Source organism: Scatophagus argus, chromosome 13, assembly GCF_020382885.2.
Source record: "Scatophagus argus isolate fScaArg1 chromosome 13, fScaArg1.pri, whole genome shotgun sequence".
NCBI lineage: Eukaryota > Metazoa > Chordata > Actinopteri > Scatophagidae > Scatophagus > Scatophagus argus.
The window spans coordinates 5,219,124-5,242,567 of NC_058505.1; the positions used below are offsets into that span (position 1 = coordinate 5,219,124).

Sequence of the window (23,444 nt, forward strand, 5' to 3'; positions counted from 1 at the left end):
CTTTGGATGTGCTCAGGCTCTCTCTCTCTCTCTCACACACACACACACACACACACACGCTCACGTCTTTGTGTCACTCACAGTAGGGCTCTGCTTCACCACAAGCCGGGATGCAGGATGTATAGCCATGAGACCTCCACGTCCCACGGCATCTGAGTCTCTCTCTTTCCCATCAGAAACAATGACAAGGGATTGTGGGCCGTCATCCTCCAGCGGTTCGAGGTCGAGGAGAGTTGAGGAAGAGTTATGATGCCTCACACACAGTAATGCTCTGATTTCCCTTCCGGATTTGGGTGTGGAATATATATTTTCCAATATTGTCTGTTGATTTGCTCTCTGATGAGTTACCCTCACTGATACATGATGAAGAGCCAAAGTCCCAAAATATGGTTTACATGCTAATTCTAGTAAAAGTGACAGAGTGTGCTATTACTGTCTTCTGTCACAAAGTGAGACTAATGGCTGGTGGTGGTGAAAAGGGTGCAGGAACAAACTGAAATACAAAACAAACTGTATTTTTTTAATTTTGTGGAAATACTGTATATATATGTTTTTTCTCCTGTATTGTCAAACTATTGAGGATTTTTGTGGGCGTTACGTCTCAAACTGGCCTTGTGTGTGAGGAGGGTGTGGATTCAGATGGACATTAGAGACTCTTGATATGTGGAGGTTGTACTATGACGTACGAACTGATCAATGAAAACATTTACAGAAGAGCACATCTCTCAGCGTGTAATGTCCTGCAACGCAGCAGCATCACGTGAGACACGACCTCCCGAATTACTGTAAAGCTGAATCTACTCTTCACTCAGATGGCAGAAATATTTTTAAAAATATTCACTTGTTGGCTACAGTGACATCAAGACAAAGCAGCTGCAGACTGCTGTTCTGGCCAGAGGAAAGGGGAGGGTGGGGGGTGAAGAAGAGGAGGCAGTTAGGGGATGTGGGGTTGGGTGAAGTGGTTGTCATGGTAACCACTCCACTGCTGCTGGGGGTGATGGTGATGTAAGGATGCCCGTCACTGCGTTTCTAGGCTCTTTACTCCTGTTCCTTCCCACCTACACACACACACACACACACACACACACACACACACACACAGCTGCATGCATGTGACATGGAGTGGCGTAGAGGAGACAACGAAGGAAGTCCACGCGCTGACACGACCCGACGTCCCTCCCAGAGCCACTTTCATAACAACCTGCTGCAGTCTAATCTCTTAAAAATAAAGCAGATTAATGTTCATCTTTTCTGAAGACCACTGATAGAAGACCATCCGAGATAAAACAGTCCTTTGTTTTCTACCGATCTTTTCTGTGCCCAGTAATTACTGCATTTCACGTCATCCAAGCCGTGTGTGTGTGTGTGTGTGTGTGTGCTCCATGTATCATTAAAAGACAAAAGGCAGAAAGCCTTGGCAGGAGAGTAAAAAAAGGCGCTACGGTAAACCCTCAGACAGCAGCTGCAGAGGACAATTCCTGCCACATGAGGGCGTCAATCAGCCGACGGCAAAGGGACAAAGGCAACAAACAGATTAAACACTTTATTCTCAGGTCACAGAAATGCATCACAGATTGAAAATATACATCAGTCAAAAAACAAGCTGTGCAAAGCCAACCCCTCTAGTTCAACATTTATGATATGAGAAGCAGAACTAAAAGGCTTAAGAAAATATAAAAGACAGTTATTCTGTGCCTATTTCGTTGGGAGTCTGTTTGGCCCAAATGCAAAGCCAAAAAAACAACAAAAAAAAAAATCTTCATATTCTACATAAACGCAGCAGTAACATTTAATTTCACTATTGTAAATTTATTTACTCTGCATTAAATAACAATCAACAAACCTCTCAGTGTCAGTGGTACAATTTTCTGATCCCAGTCCCTTCATTTAGTCCCAAAGAGAACACACAAACAGAGACGCTGATCCAGAACCAGCCGTTTGTGACTCGTGTCTTCATCTGTATCGTTACAAGGCGTGAGGACGGGGGAGTGAGGCGTCTGTTCAGGCTGCAGCCTCACACCTCTGGCTAAAGAGCACCTCCACCACCTTCGGGTCCGCCAGGGTCGAGAGGTCGCCCAGGTCCTTCTCGTTGCGGGCGATCTGCCGGAGGATCCGTCTCATGATCTTCCCTAAAGGGATCCGAGTCAGAGGAAGAGGACATGAACGCTACAGAGAAGGAGGAGGAGGAGGATGCTTGTGTGACTGGGAGTCGAGCTGTTACCTGAGCGAGTTTTTGGCAGCGCTGGAGCATTTTGAATAAAGTCTGGCGTAGCGATTGGTCCGATTTTCTCTCTCACTGGAAAAAAAAAGAGAAAAAGATCACATCTATACATGTACGCCATTAAATAAATTCAAAACATCGACTGTTTTTATTTTATCCAAAACCCAAAGACATTTCCTGCTTCATGGCTGAAGGTTCTCACATGTGAGAATTTGAAGCTCTTTTGTTTTGGTCTAACATGACAGTAAGATGAATATCTTTTGGACTCTATATGAATGTGTAGTAGAAGTTAAGTCTTCTATCCAAACCTGTCAATCATCTTGAGACCTCTCAGGTTTATCTTGTGGCCGTTTGGAGGGTCCCTGAGCCCAGATTGTGAACCACTGGGGTAACAACTACTGATTTTTAATGCTAAAGGCCCAATTATGTACATTATGTCTGAGAAAATTGGAAAATACATTTTAAAGTAGTACTGTTTTCATTTCAATTTCATTTAAATTCCAAGATGAACCGAGACAGACAAAAAGCAGAAAACATTACTCAATTAAAATATCTAAAACCAAAGGCTAGACCATTTTTTAGTGGAATTTCCCTTCAACTCTGAAGCAAACCGGCTGTGTCAGAGCCTCACCCAGTCTCTTGAGCTCCTCCACCAGCGCGTGGTTGAACTCCCTGCTGTTTTTGAGGGTGACGAAGCAGTAGAGACACTCGCCCTTCACCTTGTGAGGCCGACTCACCACCGCAGCCTCCGCCACGGCCGTGTGCTCCGTCAGCGCCGCCTCCACCTCCGCTGTGCTCATGAGGTGGCCTGAAAGACACCAAAAGTACAAAAAGGCACAAGTGACAAAGCGTACACAGGGAGAGGCGAATAAACACAAGGTCTGTGCAGAGGAAACGTGGCTCTGGAAAAGCCGTTATTGTTGTATTGTTGAAGAGCAGCTGAGAAAGAAGCGGCCGCGTTGTTGGGCCGTGCAGTACCTGACACGTTCAGCATGTCGTCTATTCGACCTGTGATCCAGTAATAGCCGTCTTTATCCCGCCTGCAGCCTGAGAGAAGAGAAAACAAGTGAAATGGTTTTCCCAGCATCTTTTGCTCTCCCTCTTAGAGGATCTTTGGTACTTCAGAGAGAAATGAAGAGGTATATGTTTGACTTTCACAATCCAGAATGACATCCACTCTTTGTGGCTGTGGGGTGACCTTGATTTCATTGTGATTTCCCAGAAAGTAGACGTAATGTCATATTTGTGGCTTACCATCACCAGTTACGTAGAAACCGGGGAATTTCTTGAAGTAGGTATTCTCAAAGCGCTCGTGGTTTTTGTACACAGTGCGCATTATTCCAGGCCAGGGCCTCCGGAATACCTGCAACAAAAAACACAGAGTACAAGGAAAACAGAGAGAGAGAAGTATTACTGCCTCTACTGCTGCCATTAATGATGTTAAACCTAATAACAAACTTTATTTATACAGAACCTTTCAAAACAAAGTCAGAAAGTGCTTTACATGGGAAAACTACAATTACATCAAATCAGGCAGACACAGATGCAGACAAAACAACAAAATAAAATACACCACAATAAAATGGCGTACAAAACAGTGAAATAAGCAAACAAAACACAGGAATTTCTTCTACTGGTAGTGCAACCACACCTAAAATTAGTTTTAAAGTGCTTCAGTGGAAATTGTTATCACAGGAAAAACAAGAGAAACAGGAATAAAACAGAAACGATGTGCAAGTACATTCAGAAACATCAGTAATGATCAGTAATTAACGTGGAGCTTGTTATTTCTAATCACTTCCACACAGTTTTTAAGCTTATAAGCCTTGAATGTTATTTGTTTTCCGATAGTTTTGCCTTTTTGTCTCCTCTGCTGTGAGTCCATCTGCTGATCTGAGCTGCTGCATTTAAATGCACCACCAGGAATAAATAAAGTTGTCAAGAACTGAACTGAAACTTACGAGATAACCCTCAGCCTCGCCTTCCAGCTCCTCTCCGTGCTCGTTGAGGATTGTGGGCTCCACCCCGAAGAAAGGAAAGGTCTGAAATATGAGACTTGGATTTAATATGAGATAACAGTATTAGTTTATAAAACAGCTCCTGCAGGACCACAGCGTCATCTCGGATCTTCACCCAAAGAAACCAAATGAAAAGGAAAAAATAGGCTGCGACTCCTGCACTGAATCATCTCGCAGTCAGAGGCCAAACCCTTCCTTACCGGCATGATTTGCACTGGTGAAACCCATCAGAGGAGATATACGGGCCTGTTTAAGGCTTGCATAAAAATGTCAGAGTGTGAGATAACTGGTGCTGAAGGAAGATGTTGTCACTTACAGCGGAGCCTGGTTTCAGCGGCGTGGCAGCAGGAAGAGGAGTCAAAACATGACCTCCCTGAGGAGAAATAATGATTACATAATCAACACATGAACAATGAGTTACCTGCTTCTTTCTGGTGAATTCTGCACGTCGCTGTAAAATGCTTCCGTTTTGCTTCTTTACCTAAATGAAACCATCTTGACACCTGACTTCAAAAATCATGAAAACAATGGCGCTCTTTACGTGTTATTTCATGTTTTCAACTCAGCGCACCTCCTGTACTCGTACACGTGAAAAGAGATTCCAAATCAAATTTCCTGTAACTTTAAATTACTGTTACTTCTGGAGTCAACAGCAAACGGACTGAAGTCTGCCTCCAAACGTGATCCTGAAGTACAATTCACAACACCAGATGAAGTTTGTGTTGACTGCAGCAGGCAGATGGCAGGAACTTACAGTCTCTGTCTGCCAGAAAGTGTCGACAACGGGACATCTGCCCTGACCGACGGCCTCGCGGTACCACTCCCACGCCTCGGGGTTGATCGGCTCGCCAACGGAACCCAGAATCCTCAGGCTGGAGAGGTCGTACCTGGCGGAGACAAGTGAAAAAAGAATCTCTCTCCGACATCTTATGTGTGGTCCATCATGTCCAGCTGATCGCTGCGTGAGTTGTTTATGCCAGTCGATAGCCAGTCAATCGCAGGGCCGACACACAAAGACAGATAATTACACACTCACGCAATGCAGGGGCAATGCAGAGTAGCCACCTAACTTAATGTGCATGTTTTGGGACTGTGGGAGGAAGCTGGAGTGTTTGGAGAAAACCCACACAAGGGCTCAGACCTGGACTCAAACCTGGAACCCTCATGCCATGAGGCGACAGTGCTAACCATTACAAAAACCGAGGTGTGAAAACAAACAAGCTGTATTGTTTACTCAGGGTTGTGTGCCAAACTGCTTCTTGGGTGTGCCAGTGAAAATTGCAGGACAGTTTTCATTGCTAAGCTAAGCTAAGCTACTGTTTCCCAGGAAGCTCTAGGACTCTCTGACCACTGTCTGCTTCATGTCATCCCAACCTACTGGCACAAACTAAAAACTCCTAAACCTGTGGCAAAGGCTGGGAGGAAGTGGACAAGGGAGTCAAAGTTGCAGTTGCAGGCTTGCTTTGATTGCACTGACTGGAGTGTTTTTGAAGCTGCAGCTACAGATCTCAATGAACTCAGTGACACTGTAACATTCACTGTTATTGTATATAGTATTTTTTATTTTTTATCCTCATTGTATATAGTATCTTTTATGTTCTTACTGCTAGGTGTTTGTAAGTCTAACCGGAGTCAAATTCCTTGTTTGTATACGCAAACTTGGCCAATAAAGCTGATTCTGATTCTGATTCTAGCTGGCTGCTGGTTCCAGGTTCAGACTCTTTTAGGGGGTGACGTCCTCTGCTTCCACAGCGAAGCTTACAAGATGAGGCTCACATGGATTCTGCTTCTTGTCTTTGGAGTGTCTGTCGACAGACTGAGTTTTCTTTTTGGACAGATAACCTTGTGTTGACCTTGAGCTGAGGGATTGCTGTGAATTTAGAGCTGAATAGGCACCTCACAGCATCAGTCACATCATTACTCATACGCTTTGATTTCTTCGCTTCACCACTGAGGAGCCTGTCACGTAAGAAGTGAGAGAAGGGAAGGTGAAAATTTACACATGAAAGCTGGGAAGGAGTTGCAAAAATACAGTCGGACCTCCTATCGGCTCAGGCTGTGTTTTGAAAGTCAAACTCCTGCCGCAGCTTCTGGAAAATCAGGATCTCCCCGAGTTTCTTACTTCTGCAGCGGCTCCCGCCCGTACTTCATCAGCAGGCGGATGGCTGTCGGAGCTGTGTAGAACTTGGTCACTTTGTACTTCTCAATAATCTCCCAGAACCGTCCGACATGAGGGTGGACTGGAATACCTTCAAACTGGAGAAAACACACACACACACATGCATACCTATGAAGAATGACGAACACCACCATCCTCCTATCAGGAGCCTCTCTGATAAATTGCGCCCTCTAATGGAACGGTGGTTATCGCTAAAGAACTAAAAGGGTCAAAACCTCCCTCGGACTCACCAGGACACTCGTGGCTCCGTTTGCAAGGGGTCCGTAGGTGATGTAAGAGTGGCCGGTAATCCAGCCAATGTCGGCGGTGCACCAGTACACGTCGTCATGGTGATGATCAAAAACGTACTTGAAGGTCAGCGACGTGTAGAGCAGATACCCGGCAACGGTGTGGAGAACACCCTGTACCGTACACACAGACGGGAACACGAAATGAGGAGACAGATGGGCAAACACAAAGACTGCAGACAGCCAAAATAAGGGGGCTCTTGATGCTGGCAGAGGAGACATGTATCCAGGTGTGTGTGTGTGTGTGTGTGTGTGTGTGTGTGTGTGTGTGTTAGACAAAGACTGAGAGAGGATTTTGTACGGTTACTTTCTATGGTTGCATTTATGCCTCGTGAACCATGAATTCTTGCTACACCATATGGACAAAAGTATTGGGACACCTGCCCATTACACCATCAGGGACAATAATGACATTGCATTCTAAACACACAGACAGCTTTGCAGCTCTAACAGCTTCCACTCTTCTGTGAAGAATTCTGTGGGAATTTGTGCCCATTCATGCAGTAGAGCATTTGTGAGGTCACACACTGATGTTGGACCAAAAGGCCTGGCTCACAATCTCTGTTCCAGTTCATCCCAAAGGTGTTGGATGGGGTTGAGGTCAGGACTCTGTGTGGGCCAGTCAAGTTCTTCCACACCAAACTCATCCAACCATGTCTTTATGGAGCTTTGCTTTGTGCACTGGGGCACAGTCATGCTGGAATAGAAAAGGGCCTTCAACAAACTGTTGCCACAAAGTTGGAAGCACAGCATTGACCAAAATGTCTTGGTGTGCTGAAGCATTAAGATTTCCCTTCACTGGAAGTCAGGGGCCGAGGCCAACCCCTGAAAAACAGCCCTATAAAGAGATGTTTTTCACAGTACACACGGCAGATTATATAAAAGCCAGCACAGTTAACACTATCACAGGCTCACTGTGATTAATAAGTTGTGGTTTCACTGAGAAAACTTCCAGCCAGTCTGTGAAAGTGGTTTCTACGTACACCTGAGTCTTACCTTTGGTTTGCCAGTGGAGCCACTGGTGTAGAGGATAAACAGCGGGTCCTCGGCATCCAGCCACTCGGGCTCACACTCTTCAGGGGAGTCTCTCATCACCTCATCCCACCACACATCACATCCCGAGTCCCACGGGGTCTGAACGCAGCAGAGCAACAGGCGACAAGTGAAACACATAAAGGCCCTCATTACATGTTCTCATATCGTCCTTCAAAAGCACAGGCAGCACCAGACCGCATCAGTTTTGAGCTGACTGTGATTTCGGTGCCCCTTGGAGGCATACTCTGAATCATAAATTGGAGGACGTGTCTTTCAGTGATTTTCTTTTGTTTTTTTGTTTTTTTTAGCCTCGGGAGATCAGCTGTGGGTTGTGGACATGCGGCAGGCGGCGTAGCACAAAAATCTGGGCCTAATTCACATGCATTTACAAGAAGGTTGCCCCTCTGATTGTTTCCCTTCCTCCATTGCTCCAAAGATCACCTGAAGCTTTGAGCATCTGTGTCAGCATGGTATCACTTTTAGAGTCTTTTTTCTTTGGGGACTAACTATTTTTGTCCGTCCTACTGCAGAAGTGGACTTAACCATCTGCACCTTTCAGTGTGGGGGTCCAGAGAGGCTCTAACATTATCTCACAAACAAGAAAATATCTGTGAAACAGCGACTGTTTAATCATAACGGTGAAAGAAAATGTGAAATTTCAAAACTGCAGATAAAACAATCAAATCAAATCAAACTTCTGACTTCTTCAAACTGCTTTGATGTTGCATGTATTGCTGTTCCACTTGTTCTTTAGTACACAGATTTCAACAGCCATGGAAGAATGATGCATTTAAGCACACAAACAGGACAAAGAAAACTTCCAGTTTGGAGACATTTTATTTTACAGTTAAGGTGACGCTCGAAAGCTCTGTACATGTGATTTACTACTTTAGAGTTTTTATATCTTTATCTCAGCATTATGTCACGCCATTCGTCACAGATGCTGTCACACAGTTTGTCAGAGTTAACTTTAAAGAACCGAAAACACGATGAGAAGATTGTGTACCTGTAGTTTGTTGCACGAGGCTCCACTTTTCGTCCTCGGTGCGTGGTGCCGGACGACGAGGCATTTAGTCACACTGGATGACGCTCTGTGTGTGCAAATTAAAAAAAAAAAAAAAAAGTGTGAGTTTTGCACATGTGGAAATTTGAGTTTATTTTTCTCTCATCTCATCTCATCTCATTTCGTCGTCAGATTTGTCTGAGGGCTTCACAATCTGACATCCTCTCAGGAAGAGCAGCAGATGAGGGATCAGTCTCATCATAGCAGAAGTGCAATATGGAGAAAAAAAATAATGATATTAAGTTAAGAAAGTGAATAAAAAGTGAATAATACTAAGTTAATAGTGAACATAATAAGGACTGAATAATTTCAGGAAAATCTTTGGTTTACCATACATTTTATTTTCAAAAGATAACCCTAAATCACACACAGATAACCGTTCTCAGCATGCATGTTTCTCACCCACCCACACACACACACACACACACACACACACACTCCTCTCATTTTGCCTCAGGGGATGAGCAGTTTGGGCTTCCCTGATGAATCTCAGCACCCCATGTTGCCTGGAAACTCCGTAATGTGTAACGCAGGTGGTGTGTGTCGTCAACATCCCTGATAACAGCTGATAAAGCCCTGCCGTGTGTGTGTGTGTGTGTGTGTGTGTGTGTGTGTGTGTGTGTGTCAGTACCAGCAGCTTGTGTAAATCAGGCCTGTTGCTGAGACCTGACAAACTGCTGGCCTTGTGAGTAGGACCTACTTTTCCCTGCACTTCTCCAGAGCCTCGTCCGCAATCTGTTTCAGACTGATCAGCTTCTCCCCTCTATAAACGCCATCTGCATGTCACAAATGGACGGAGGGAGAGAGAGAGAGAGAGGGAGAGAGGGAAGGGTGGATGGAGAGACACATGATGAGGTCTATGAAACAGCGGAGATAAGATATTCAAACAGTGACACATCACATCCTGGTTCTGCTGTGTCGGCCGCCGGACCTACCTGCCGTCACCAGGACGCTGCTCTGGGCATCCATAATCCTCTCACACAGAGACTCAGAGGAGAAACCTGCAAACTGGACGTGAGGAACACAAGGGACACAAAAGGGAGGAAAAGTTGAAAGGAGGAGACACTTATGGCCTTTACTTGTTTACGCTGAGATCTCTGAACACGGCAACATGTGTGGCCAATCAGAACGTTCAGCAGGCCCAGAAACATGAGTTTAGCCAAATCATCAAGACCACTTTGTATAAAAACCAAAATCTGTAATTACACAAGAAACATGTGGGCACACAGTAAATACGTTTTGATTCACTCGCTGGATCATCATGGATCATTTTAGCAACGTTGTTACATTACAAAACTGAGGTTGTAATAGACTGGAACTGATTACTACTAATTAAAATAACTACTAATTACTACTTTTAACTCTGCATTAAAGCAGCACGTTAAGCCCAACCAGTGCGCGTTGCTTTAGCAGCAGAGCACGGAGGAAAAATGTGTCAAACTTCTTTAACACCAGTGGAGATTGACACTGGACAGCCTTCCACCAAATCAGAAATCAAGCTCTGTAACTTACATTTAAAGCATGACGACAAAACGTTCTGACAGCCGAAACAACACGTTTGTCAGTTCACAAACTAAAATTTGCATGCATAATGATGACTTCAGGTAGAAATTGCTGTGTAACTGATGTCACTTTGACTTCATGATGCTGTGTTTTCGCCTGCGTTGTTTCTTAACTGTCACTTGTGGTCACGCTGGTTACAGTTCTGCAGAAGTTACATAATTTCACTTCCAAACAGACGGTCAGATGAACGCTGTTCTTTCTCATTGTCGTGTAATGTCACCTTGCTCAGTGTTGCATAATGAACCAGACATTTAGAATGAATGTTTTGTATGATTGTCATTTGATGCGTCTCTTGCCAGATGCTTGTGTTCTGGCGGAGGTTAATAGTTCACAGAGTATGAAGTTTCACTGTTGATGACAGCAATATGAATCAGTGGACTCGGTGGACTCAGCAAAATGTCAGTGCATGAGTGTCACTGGCTGTCCTGCCTGCCCCCTTTCATGTTTTAATTTCATGCCAAGCTAATTTGCGATCAATAATTTCAGTCACGTGAGAATCCAAGAGGCTGCCGCTATCCCGAATTATCCTCATGCTGCAAAGTGATGTTCATATTAAATACGATTTAAAGTTGGAAAATTAACAGCAATGACCAAGCACAGACAGTAACTCACTCTTGAGTCTGCCAAAAACCTTTGCAAGTCATAAAATAAACCCACCTTGGAGCCCCCGGCAGGTATTTTTAACAGGCTACTAACCTTTATTCAGGCGGGGAAGGTCAAAAAGCTGAAATAGTGTTGGCTTACTTGCAAAACTGCACTGACTCTGATGCCTTCCCAAGCTACATGCAGCCAGTAAATGTCTGACCCATATATTGAGTGCAGGTGCTGCAAGTGCTGTGTTCACACAGCAAACAGCTGATATCTGCAAGAGCACAGCAGTCTGGACTAACCAAAGCAAGACCTCAGGCTCAGCTGATGTTTTCTCGCAGAAACGAGGTCAAAGCAGCAAACACAGCTAACCTACATGTTGACTGTCAGCAATAAGTCTCACTGATTCTCACAAAACAAGTTTCAGAAAGTTAGGAAATAAAATCGTGTACATTCTGTTAAGATGCTGACTCTGAGTGACGCTTTTATGTTGAAAACCTCACTCATCTGCTTCTCCAAAATGTAACAAGGATGGAGATCGTCTGGATCAACAGAGATGCTGTTAATGATACTACTTACCACAATGGAGTGAATAGCTCCTATCCTTGCACAGGCCAACATGGTGTAGACCAGTTCAGGGATCATGGGAAGGTAGATAGATACCCTGTCTCCCTTTTTAATACCTTGAACAAGGAAACGAGCAAACTTGAGGTTTTCATCTTGGCCTGTTTGGGGTTACTTCTCAACTCAAACCAGCAATGGCAGTGGAGCTTTAGGGTGAGTTTCAGCATGTTGGACAGGGTCCAGACGCTGTTCTGTATGCCTGATATGAAACGAGTGCACTGGGCATACCGGACATACTGGGAACAGAGCCACAGCTGGTGAGTTGCAGCATACTGGTTATGGGCCAAATGTCAGTGCCAATATTTGTCCTTGTAATTGCACAATGTTTAAAAGGTTTCAGATAATACTTTTATACCCACAAACGCGTACACTTGAGATACAAATTGCTGCTGAAATTAAAATATTAAGCCCCCTCGTGAATTGTGCAGGTTGAGATTAATGGCAATTTACTTGTGACTGCTGCATGTAATTTGTAAGGGTCAAGGCATCTCTGTTTTGTTTGGTTTTTTTTAATTGACAATTCTTATTTGGGTAACATTGTTCACATGTAAGATTTTAATCTCTTCTCACCCATTTGCTTGAGGACATTAGCACAGCGGCAGACCTGGCTCAGCAGTTGGCGGTAGGTGATGGTCAGGTGGTGGTCAGGTGAGTTCCCCTCCCTGAGAGAAGAAACACAACCCAAATCTGTTACTGTAATGTAAAACTTTCCTCAGCATGAAACAACTTGGTCTCTCTATGTTTACTGTATAGAGCTTAACAGGGTTTTTATCTTTCATAATACTTTCATGATAGGCAAAGGACCCCCCCCCTCCCACACAAACACACCTCCTCTGTACCTTCAAAAGTACCTTCTTAGTGAGTTCTGTGAGTTCACGTTGGAGATAACCTGTTCCCGTTGATGCTCGGTCTATATTGGGTTTGGATGATTGTCAGGACAGTTGTTTGGACAACTACGTGGCACAATGTTTCACAGGCCAGCAGACAGCATGTCAGCAGGACTGAAGCCAAAATACTGCAATGGACCTCGCAACGACCTTTCGACGGTGAAATAAATTATTACACCAATGAAACTCAGCTACTGCAGCTACTGCTAAAGCGACCAGAGATGCATTGATGAAAGAGCTCTCTTACTGTCCCAGGTGATGTTGTACCACCTGAGCACATGAAAAAGCTCCCATATTCAAATGTCTGTTTACCTACCATGTTGTGTTTATTGGCAAATGTGTTTCAGAGCAAACTAAATCAAATCTGGAGTTCCACAGGGGTCAGTCCTCGGAACTCTTTCATTCAAATCCTCCATGTAACTCTGAATTTGCACTGGGCAAAGTAAGGATTGTATGTGTCAAATACAGAGTGTCTGTTTTTTGGTGTGCTAAGGATGATCCATGAATTCATGTTCATTGTCATTGTCATTCATTTGGTGTAGTCAGGATATCAGACCTAGATTTTAATGATAATAATGGTAATAAAACAATCACAAAGTAGAATATTATAATGTTAAAACACAGCACACAAGTACATTTACTTACAAACAAGGAATTTAGGAAACTAATCCATCCATGTCTTTATCTCTAGAAGGCTGGACCCTTGTAATGGGATTTTCTGTTAGGCAGCTGCCACTCATTCAGAACGCTGCTGCTTAAGAACTAACAAAGACCAAAACATCAGATCACGTTCCTCCAATTCAAATCTTTGCACTGTTTGACACTGTTTAACTTTTAACTAAATGTTTTCATTTGCCACTAAACGATTCCTGAGCAAAATACATTTTCTGCCATAAAATCCAGACTCGGCGAAGCTGCTTTTAGATGCTGTGCTGTAGATATCTTGAACAAATTATTTATTAAAAAGATTTCAAACTTGAGTGCGTACTCAGTATTTCTGTGTCAAATGGACTTTGTTCAGTTTTTTTTAACATGCAACATAAATTTCAATCTGTTATTTATTAAACTCTTTCTTGCCTTTCTTTTTTCATGTGATTTTTTTTAAAATGTTATTTTTATGTGTGATTGTACGTGTCATTGTATTGTTTTAGTGTCTGTGTCTTATGTAATGTGCTTGTCCTCTGTACACATCCATTAGTCCTACATATGGTTACCTTTACTTGTCTGAAAGGGAAAAAGAAAGTGACACTGAGACAAATCTGACATGGAAATATTTTGTTTTGTCTGCAGCTTACTAGTTATAGTGACTAATGTCAACTGTTGCTACTCTCTTTAGCAATTAAAAAAAGGGCATTGTGAAGCAGCTGCTAAATTACTCCCAAGGCTCTAATTGTCCTTTGGTACTTTCAATACTTTTACTACCACTAATTTGACTCTTTTTACCACTATCTCTTACCCAATGAGAGTTTTTGGTAGCTAAATCTCTTTCTTACAAGCAGTTGACTGAGACCCACGTCAGTCTTTCAAGCCAAAAGCATACTTCTCCTTCTCAAGTCAAAACTATCTGGAGAAACCTATTTTTATGATGCTGATTAATTTTTTTTTTTTTTTAAAAGTACAAAATGTCGAGTATGCACATTTCTAATCATGGCTGGCAATGTTTTTTTGAAAAGCAAACAAATCTCGACTAATACTTTCAGCCTGTGTTATCTAGAAGACTGTAGTAGCTGCAAATAACAGATGCAGTAATGAGTAAAATAAAGGTAAACAAAAGGACCCGCATTTGACTTTTAAATAGTTTTTGCCATCTTACTTTATCCCCATCCATCTCAAATGGTGGGACACGCCAAATTGTGTTTGATCAAGCTGTGAATAAAAGTCATATTAGTGTTTCACAGGTCTTAGCAAACCATCTCCTTACTGATAACTTTAATATAAATACAGTAATAACACAGTTGACACAGACTACATCATCCTCACATGGTGTGGCATGACAAACACACGACCAGATACATTACATAAGTGCTTTGATGCAATGCAAACACAGTAAAGACACTTGTGTGGGCTTGTCTCCACTGTGCCCAGTTCCACTGAACCCCCATTACTGCTGGGAACACACCATTATTTCTTGTTTGCTAAGCCTCTCCAGTTAACAGAGCAAATATGAGTCATAATAAAGTCAAAACAACATAAATCAGAGCCTTCATGGCGACTTGTCGAGGGTACAAGGCTTTACTGCGAGCAGCAACCCGCTGTCAGTGAGAAAGTAATTTAAGGAGTTTAGTGAAAGTGAGTTCAGTGGGAAATGTTATCCATAATGTTTAAGCATTATGAAAGTAAAGATTTAAGTAGAAGTTTTTTTTTGCTGTGCTAAACACCAAACACTTTACCAGTCTTACAGGACTCACAATGTGCTGTAATGTTATACTGCAAAATGAGTTGCAAATCAAGTGAAATCTGCTAAAAGATGTGGCAACAAATCCTATCAAATGTTCTCTGTTGGTTCAGAGGAGCACTGACACTGTCTTGTCTCGCTGGTGTTGGCAAAGTGGGGGCACAACAGTTGCTATTGGCTGGAATACCTGACATAGCTCCAGGCAGTATTTCCCATCAAAGCCATCATTCATCTCAGGCAGGTGTCATTGCTTACCAGTAATAGGCAACTTTATCACCTAGATTCCTCTCCCTCACAAGTCTGTCCAAGACATTATAGCACATGTTGGTTTTGGCCCCTTCCATGCATTTAACATAGATGTTTCCCTTTGTCACATCAAAGTTGTACTGCATCATTGGTCCTGTTGCTGGTTTCTTCCAAAAGAACTCATCAGCAATCTCCTTCCAGAAAGCTGAAACAAAGTGATAACTTTATGTCAGTGCTGCAACAGAACAGCTACACAGAGCATAACTCCTGTCTACAGACCGACTCAGAAGGAGGTTAAGTGAAAGGAAAAACTGCAAGCACTGCACTAGAAATACAGACGTGCTTGACCTACCTTCTGGGTTCTCAAGAGACTTCCTGTACAGAGCCAGATAGGAACTGAAATCAGGAACATGAGCATCCCTCTTCATGTCATCAGGAGGGTAGTACATTTTGTCCTGAGATTCAGGCACAACCATTATGGAAGGACAGAAGTCAGCAGGCCTATATCATCTGAGAGTCAGAATGTGGGTTAGTCTGGAGCCACTGCTGATCTGTCTGAATCCTCCTGGGCAAGGTGAGAGACAAGGCCTCCTTTACTGAAGCAACACAATTCACCATGCATATGACCCCACTCTAATCCCTGCGCTGCAGGCTCTCTCCAAGTCTGCTTAGGACCAGTGCAGCCAATCGGCTCACATGGGGCGGCACTCCCACTTTTTCATTGGATGAGCCCTCCCTGGCCTGTCGGTGGCATTATTTTTCTAAGCAAGGAGCTGGTGGAGGTAGCCGGAGTAGGAGGAGCCGGAGGAGGAGGAGGAGGTGTGCAGCATGATGAATGCTGGAGATTCAGGCAGGCACAGGGAGGTTTTATTCAACAGGGGACAGGAAGGGTGATGGGTGCTCCGAATAGGGAGAGGGACAGAGAGACAGAGGGAGGGAGAGAGAGAGAGGGGAAAACAACATTGTGTTCACTGACATCCAGTAAACAGAAATGCTCTTGAAATAGCATCTTAAGCATTTTATAAATGTGTATTTAACTTGTATGCTATAGCCAACAGCGTTTTAAAAATCAACCTTTGCTTAACTTCTCTTTGACTTGACTTGGCTCACGTCATTATTGTTGAGAAGCAATATGAAGCATTGTTTTTTAAAACTGTCGAATAAACGTATTATTTCGATTATTATTATTATTATTATTATTATAATGTGCAATAATATGTCAATAAAATATTCGCTCGTTTCATGATTTGGAGTATTTGTCCCCAACAAAGGCTGATAAACGTTCAAGAGCTACCATTCAGGTTACATAACACAGCTCAAAGGAAACGTCGAAATGGCAGTTGGCATCGTTTGTTTTTGATCCCAAATTTCAATCTGGGCTCGATTCAGCTGCGTGAGCTACGTGAGCTGCGACTGACTGACGTCGCAGCTCACGTCAGACCATCTTAATCGAGCGTGAGTGCTTGTGTTGATATCGGCCGCTGCTGTCCCGTCCATTTGCTAACGTTCCGGGACTGAACTTGAAGCCCCAGTATGTTTTTGTCTGCTGCTGTTCGCTCTGCAGTATCGCAGACGGTAAGATTGTGATGTTCGTAATGGCTATGGGTAGGAATTTAAGTGCCCCTTTCTGTAATTCGGAGAGAAGATGCTATGACTCTTCACAAGGGCAAGCGGTGAGGCCGCTAAGCTAACTTGCGTTGAGTAACGTTAGCATGCTAGCTAATTTAGCTTTTTGCTGTCAAACGTTACAAGGTGATCTTTGGACAAAATTAGCAATACATGGGGAAATTTTACCCCGGATGTAAGCAATTACACACGAGAATTCACTTTATTACGCTGGTCTATATGACATTGACTTTCACTCTGATTTTTAGATGCACCAACTACAAGTTCAATCAAAACACATAGCTCACTTGAGGTAGTTAGCTGTAGGTTTGTGCTGATATTGTAGTTGTATGGAAAATCTCTTCTATTTGAATAATTTCCTCTACCCGAAGGCCTTCTTTCCACTCTATGTGGATTCTATGGACTTGGAGATTGGCGTTGATGAAAAATGCTTAGCAAACCTGATTATTTTCTGGCTATCCAGTGTTTCTAGTAATGAGTGTCATGCCTTGGTACGAATCAATTCCAGTATCTTAACTACTACCAGTCCCGCGACCTGCATTTCTGAAGTGTGTAATTGCTAATGAATCGGATCGTGTGTGATTGTGTGGATCATTTATTTAGACATACACCTTCGAAGCCAACACACACCGACATGGACAACTCAGGCTGTGATGATCTAAGCTGCTTAAAATTTACTTGCATACACTTACAGAGAGGTTTGTTATCAAATTAGAGATTACGTTAATTATTCTGTCTCCATCTTGAAGAATTATGCATAATTATGTGAAATTAAAAACTGAACACATTATCTCAGTTATAGACAGCCATCGCCTCACCAGTTTATCTATTTAATTTTTCCATCTACTCATTTTTTCCTCATTTGTTTATCTGAAACAAGACATCTGGGCCTTACAAAGGTCTTTGCGTGGGAAGTTCCAGAATCCATTCATGCAATACAAGGTTTATTTTATTTGCCTTTTTGCTTTCTGTATTTGCAGACCAGGCACGTCAGGAATTTGCATCGGTCTGCTGTGCGTGCTGGAGCTGGTGGCATCTTCGTGGTGAGTTAGTTTCTTTGCCAAACTTAGGAAATGTGCAGATGAAGCTGATTACTGTAAGAAGTAATTATTGTCAGCAGAAGTTTATTATTTTAAGAATTATCTTGTCAATGTGCTTCACCCAATCTGAAAAATCAAATTATCTATTTCAGTGGTCCTTCAGTGTTGATTTTTTAGGATAACGTTCAGAATATGCAATCTAGTCTACATTTGAATTACTATTAAATATCTTTACTCTCTAATCTCTATGGCCTCGCCTCACTGCAGTCAACCGTGCTATATTAGAGACTGTGCACAATTAACGAATTATGTCAAAGTGTTTTCATCTTTTGTGACTTGCAGTGTGGGGTATTTTCATTGGATTTGTTTCAACATTTAGTTTGAAAGTAAATCATTCACAAGTCAGTGCAGTTTAAATGGGTAAAGAAGACACATTTGGTGCTGGGATCTCACAACACAAGATTAAACAACATCAATGAATCAGATCTTTTTTTCCTTAATTCTTTGTTCCACATTTGGGAGATTTTATCCATCTAGCTTAATTATTTTCATGCAACTGGCCTGTTTTACTTGAGTGGTTACACACAATAGTAATAAAAAACAATTAACAATTATTTAATAAAGAAGTAATAAAATTAACAATGAATAAACATTTTTTTCACAGCCAAAAGCTTAAGTTTTATAAACTGCATTTACTTGTTAGATAAAGGTGGTCATATTATTTGTATTTGTTTAAAATTATGTACCCTGTAAAATTAATGTGCAAATGCAATCAATGCATAGCTCAGCAATGTTTGTGCTACCATTTTTTTAATGACATTATCCCAAAGGCATCCATTTTCCAAAAGCCACTAATTTATCCCGGGAGTAGGCTTCAGAGCCTATTAGAGTAGTGCTTTGCAACAAAAACATCAGATATTTTGATGTGATGGAAACATGCCATGGTTTCATTATCCCTTGATAATAAAAATGTTTTTCGTCTGTCATTGGTGGAAATTCAGATTGGCTCAACCATCTATAAAACACTTCTCTTTAATCAGGAATGTTGTTTTTGACATCCTTAATTTCAAACAACATTCAGTTTATAGCTGTTCTTTTTCTGTATTCCACAAAGGATTCTTGCTGCTCACAAGGGGGCAGTGTGTGCAGAAGCAGAAATAATTGTTTATCTGTGTTGAGACTATTGTATGGCCTGATAGCAAAACCTGTCTGGGCTGACTAAGGATAATTATTCTTTTGGTATAAACACTATTAACTGTCCTTTAATGCTTTTTGTGTTTTTAGCACAGAGATACTCCTGACAACAACTCTGACACTCCTTTTGAGTTCACTGAGGAGAACAAAAAGGTAAGGCTGACGTCTGCAGCACATTTAGCGGATGCACTGATGTTTTATAACTATTATTTGAAGTTAGTGCCACTGTCTGATAGTTTAACACCTATATTTTCCAGGGGCAAATTCTAATATTAATTATTGCATTCTATTTCAGTTGATTCATGAGTTTCAATAAATTTATTTACCCTTTGTGTTCCTTTAATCTGTTTTGATCTGAATCACAAACAGTCAATCCTCCATATATTAGTATAATTCTTAAAAATCTTGTAAACATATGTGCAAGTAATGCTTCTGTGTGAATGTTAGTTGATATTTTCATGTGGTCTAATTGTTAATGTACAAAAGTATGCAGTAATTTTGTTCTGAGCAACTGAACGTTTGTGGTAAAATGTCTTTTTTTTTGTTCCCCCCATGAAGAGGATTGAGGCGATCATTTCAATGTACCCTGTTGGACACAAGCAAGCAGCCACAATCCCAGTGTTGGATGTAGCCCAGAGGCAACATGGATGGCTTCCTCTTTCTGCCATGAACAAGGCAAAGTGGATCATTGACTTACAGCTGTGTGATGCCAATTTGATTTTTTCCTGATCCTGTGAAAAGTCAGTTGGACAGGATTTTTACAAGGTTCCCACACAATCATATGCATCAATTTCAATGACTTTTTAAGGACTTTTCCAGGCTTTATTCCCTCAAATTCAAAGACCCAACACAGCATAGTTTGAGACATGGATCAAAGCTAATTACTGTTACAACACTGAGAATTTTTATAATGAGAGCTGTCAGGCTATCCAGAAGCTCACAGACAGCAATTACAAAGAGAGGCAGGCTGGAATGTCTGAACTCCTCTCATGTGTGCTGTGCTACAGTGAGGGTTAAATAAAAGAAACTACAGGAGACACATGCACACAGTCCAATGCGGTCTATTTACTAACATTAAGTGTAAAAAAATATCAAAAGATCTGTAATTTCCATTCTTGCACAAAAAAGGATACATTCAAGCTCTTTCAGTGACTCAAGTCTGTTTTCAAAAACTTGTAAGGCCTTGATTTTTTTTTTTTTTTACCTCAAATTCACCAACCTTCAAAGACCCGTGGGAACTCTGGTTTTATGAAAGACCATATGACACCATATCTTCTGTGTCACAGAAGGTAATCTCACTGAGTATTTGTAATTGTTTTCCATTTAGGTCGCAGAGGTGCTGGAAATTCCTCCAATGAGAGTGTATGAAGTAGCGACCTTCTACACGATGTTCCTGCGTCAGCCCGTGGGAAAATACTTCATTCAGATCTGCACGACAACACCCTGCATGCTGTGCAACTCAGACAGCATCCTGGAGGCCATCCAAAACAAACTGGGTAAGAGAGCCTCTTTCCATTTTATGGCAGGACACCAATGAAGAGAAGAAAAGTCAAATGAAAACAATCTTTTTTTTTTTTTTTTTTTAATTGTGTATGTTTGAGATAAACAGAAATTGGGAACAAACATGTAAATATACAGTTGTCTCTGCAATTCAAACAAGAAGACATGAAAGACTCAAGCCAGACGATTCAGCTGCTCCAGTCTGTGTGGCATTCAACAGAGCACCATCACATTTGTCACACTTTCTGATACAACTCTCATGTGGTGTTACAGCGGAATATTATCAAAATATTGTATTGCAGTATGTTTCAACAACATAATCTACAGCTTGTCAGAGGAGATTATCTATAAAATGTGTCTTCATTCGTTTATTTCCACAGGTATCAAGGTCGGAGAGACTACTGCAGACAAAATGTTCACGCTAATAGAAGTGGAATGTCTCGGTGCCTGTGTGAATGCTCCAATGGTCCAGATCAATGACAACTATTATGTGAGTACTTCACAACTCTGTGCACATGGCTCCTTATTGAATATTATAACTAAATTAACAAAATTAGGTTAAACTGGGTTAAAACCTGAAGTGAGTTTTGCCAGAGCCCCATTGGAAGAGTCCTGCGTTTTTCTTTGGAAGCCAGTGCAGATGGGGGTTTCAGGCTACACTGTCAGGCTCAAAACAAATGAAAAGGGAAGAACTTGAAACTATGACAATAAAATAATAAATCTAAAACTCTTAATAACATTAGTAAAAACAATATGGCTGCAGTAACAACATTGTCTAAACCCTGACCTCATTCTGGAAATTAATTTTTTGAGCCAGAAATAATATGAAGACCTTGCGTTTTAGATTTGTAGTTAAATGTTGTCTGACACTAATTCTGACAGGGAGTGTTTAGTTATTGCAAGCTGAGCACAAGTAAATCACTCAATTAAGGTACATACGACTAAGAAAGGACGAATTTTCAGTAACACCTCCAATTTCTGAGGTGTGATCATTACAGGCAGAAAAGGAACAATGCATTAACACCAAGAGTACGGTAATACTGAGTTTAGCATTTTAAGTGAATAATTAGCACTCAGAAATGATTAGGCTTTGGACTTTAGATTAATTCAGTTATCATTTAGAAGCATTTAATTATATTCCAGATGGTACAGTTTGTAAACCAGCACGTGTCAGGTGGATTATGGTCTCCAAACCTGAAATTCAGATGCCATTTACATGTCTGATTCAGTTCTTACTGCACATTAACACAGCTGATTATAAGAGAGGGTAATCTGACGATTTTGGATCTTAATAATCTTGAGGGAGTCCACAATCTACCATTCAGACAAATCACAGAGATCAGGGGATTTAATGTCCTCATCTGTTTCCAAACGACACGGACGAGTGGATCCACGCTACACGGACGTGACAACAAGAGTCTACAACTTGAATTACAGTTAGCGCCATGGCGTGCATCTTTAATGCAACACTGTGCTCTAATGTTGGAAACATTCACGATATATAATTCTGGATATCTTCTACAGGGCATTTCAAAATGAAGGAAAAAGATTGTGCTTCAATAGATTGTGACATTATTTTTGGCCAGATCGCCCACCTGATCATGAAGTACAAATGATCACACACACCATCACACCATCTCGTGTGATCCGGTTTTGTGTAAAGAAAAAATAATAATCTGCCACACACACAGAAAATCTACTTTGGTTGTCTGTGTTAACTGAACAACTTTTAATTGGTTTCCATTAGTCATAGTTTTAACCACTTTGGCGTTTACTTTGTTGAAAACCATCAAGTTGTTTAATCATGTAAATTTGAACTGACAGTTTCATTATTTTCCTTATCTACTGTAGCACGTTGTTAACATTTAGCCCACTAATACTGAATACTGGAAGTTCCACACACAAAAAATTGGGCAACTTACTGATTATTAATATGTCACAAAGCATCAGTGAAAACCATCACAAGGCACAATCCGTCTGCAGGACCGTTTGTCCCTGGCAACACCGTTAGTTAGACGTTTGCAAAGCATTTGTCATTTTGCATTCCTGATCGTTTTGATTGTGAGTGTGAAACCTGCTTTCATATGTCATCATACGCTGCTTTCAATATCGCATAAGTGGTATTTCAGATAATGCCAAATAAGCTTCTAAACTCGCTGCTTAGGAGTGGAGGTAATGGGAAATGAGCTCATGCACGTTGAAGGACGTGAAAAACTGTTAAGAGCATAATAATCCAGCACCAGATGAAACCACTTGCAATGGGAAAAACTGTGCAGTGTTCTGCTTTCTTCTTATTTAGTCTCCTTTTGATTTGTTTTCAGGAGGACCTCACGCCCAAGGACATTGAACACATTATTGATGAACTTAAAGCTGGCAGAGTCCCACCACCTGGGCCCAGGTATATACAAAGCACCAACAGGAATTAGTTATTATATTTTTCTGGTTGATCAGTGAAATGTGGAGAATTTACTCAAACACTGTATGTACACTGATATGAAAATCTTCCTTTCTCTACAGGAGTGGCCGTTTTTCATGTGAGCCTGCAGGTGGGTTGACTTCTCTGACAGAGCCTCCTAAGGGACCAGGCTTTGGTGTAAGACCGGACCTGTAGACATTTTTGCCCGCCATCAGCAGTGTTTTTCAAACGCAACTTGTCCCTGAAGCTGATGTTACGTTTAACTCAAACATATTGTGTAAATAAACTGCTCATGTATCTACACTCTTGGTGTCAGTCTTGTCACTTATAGGATCCCAACACAGGAAAGGTGATATAACTGAAACCAGATCTAATGCTACAGATTATACATTTTTTATTTTAGCATGCGACGGCAGCTGCAGCATAGACACATTTGACAATAAAACTTGAAATATCAATACTCAGGTCTGAAACTTGGTATCTTACATAATTTTCTTGGATTCATTATTAATTTGGTATTTTCCAAAATTATCATTGTTTCAGGTTTTTATTATGGCTTTTA

General features: G+C 41.6%; 2 protein-coding genes and 1 long non-coding RNA gene across 3 annotated transcripts; 2 read left to right on the plus strand and 1 right to left on the minus strand.

Annotated features, from left to right (window-relative positions):
* Nucleotides 1–1,528: 1,528 nt before the first annotated feature.
* Nucleotides 1,529–15,752, minus strand: acss2l (acyl-CoA synthetase short chain family member 2 like). The gene is made up of 18 exons (XM_046409169.1): nt 15,459–15,752; nt 15,116–15,311; nt 12,149–12,240; nt 11,534–11,637; nt 9,739–9,811; nt 9,504–9,579; nt 8,747–8,831; nt 7,702–7,839; nt 6,649–6,819; nt 6,362–6,495; nt 4,994–5,126; nt 4,556–4,612; nt 4,183–4,263; nt 3,476–3,584; nt 3,200–3,268; nt 2,853–3,029; nt 2,222–2,296; nt 1,529–2,129 (listed from the first exon to the last, which is right to left on the minus strand). Exons 1-18 carry the CDS (start codon nt 15,580–15,582, stop codon nt 2,002–2,004), a joined length of 2,022 nt encoding a protein of 673 aa, XP_046265125.1. The 5' UTR covers nt 15,583–15,752; the 3' UTR covers nt 1,529–2,001.
* LOC124069756 lies at nt 8,445–9,087 on the plus strand. Its single transcript, XR_006845098.1, has 2 exons — nt 8,445–8,586; nt 8,717–9,087. It is a non-coding gene; the product is annotated as an uncharacterized LOC124069756 (long non-coding RNA).
* Nucleotides 15,753–16,529: 777 nt separating the features above from the next.
* ndufv2 (NADH:ubiquinone oxidoreductase core subunit V2) lies at nt 16,530–23,185 on the plus strand. The gene is made up of 8 exons (XM_046408619.1): nt 16,530–16,681; nt 17,713–17,775; nt 19,057–19,119; nt 19,525–19,641; nt 20,294–20,462; nt 20,847–20,956; nt 22,788–22,864; nt 22,984–23,185. Exons 1-8 carry the CDS (start codon nt 16,640–16,642, stop codon nt 23,075–23,077), a joined length of 735 nt encoding a protein of 244 aa, XP_046264575.1. The 5' UTR covers nt 16,530–16,639; the 3' UTR covers nt 23,078–23,185.
* Nucleotides 23,186–23,444: the final 259 nt, after the last annotated feature.

Excerpts from the sequence above, each read along its gene's own strand:
- ndufv2 (XM_046408619.1), top strand. The coding sequence starts at position 16,640 with ATGTTTTTGTCTGCTGCTGTTCGCTCTGCAGTATCGCAGACG. Across the intron at positions 19,120-19,524 it reads TCACTGAGGAGAACAAAAAG|AGGATTGAGGCGATCATTTC; the intron begins GTAAGGCTGACG and ends CCCCCCATGAAG. Across the intron at positions 19,642-20,293 it reads CTCTTTCTGCCATGAACAAG|GTCGCAGAGGTGCTGGAAAT; the intron begins GCAAAGTGGATC and ends TTTTCCATTTAG.
- acss2l (XM_046409169.1), bottom strand. The coding sequence starts at position 15,582 with ATGGTTGTGCCTGAATCTCAGGACAAAATGTACTACCCTCCTGATGAC. Across the intron at positions 9,812-11,533 it reads GAGCTATTCACTCCATTGTG|TTTGCAGGTTTCTCCTCTGA; the intron begins GTAAGTAGTATC and ends CCTCACGTCCAG. Across the intron at positions 3,030-3,199 it reads CGACATGCTGAACGTGTCAG|GCCACCTCATGAGCACAGCG; the intron begins GTACTGCACGGC and ends GGTGTCTTTCAG.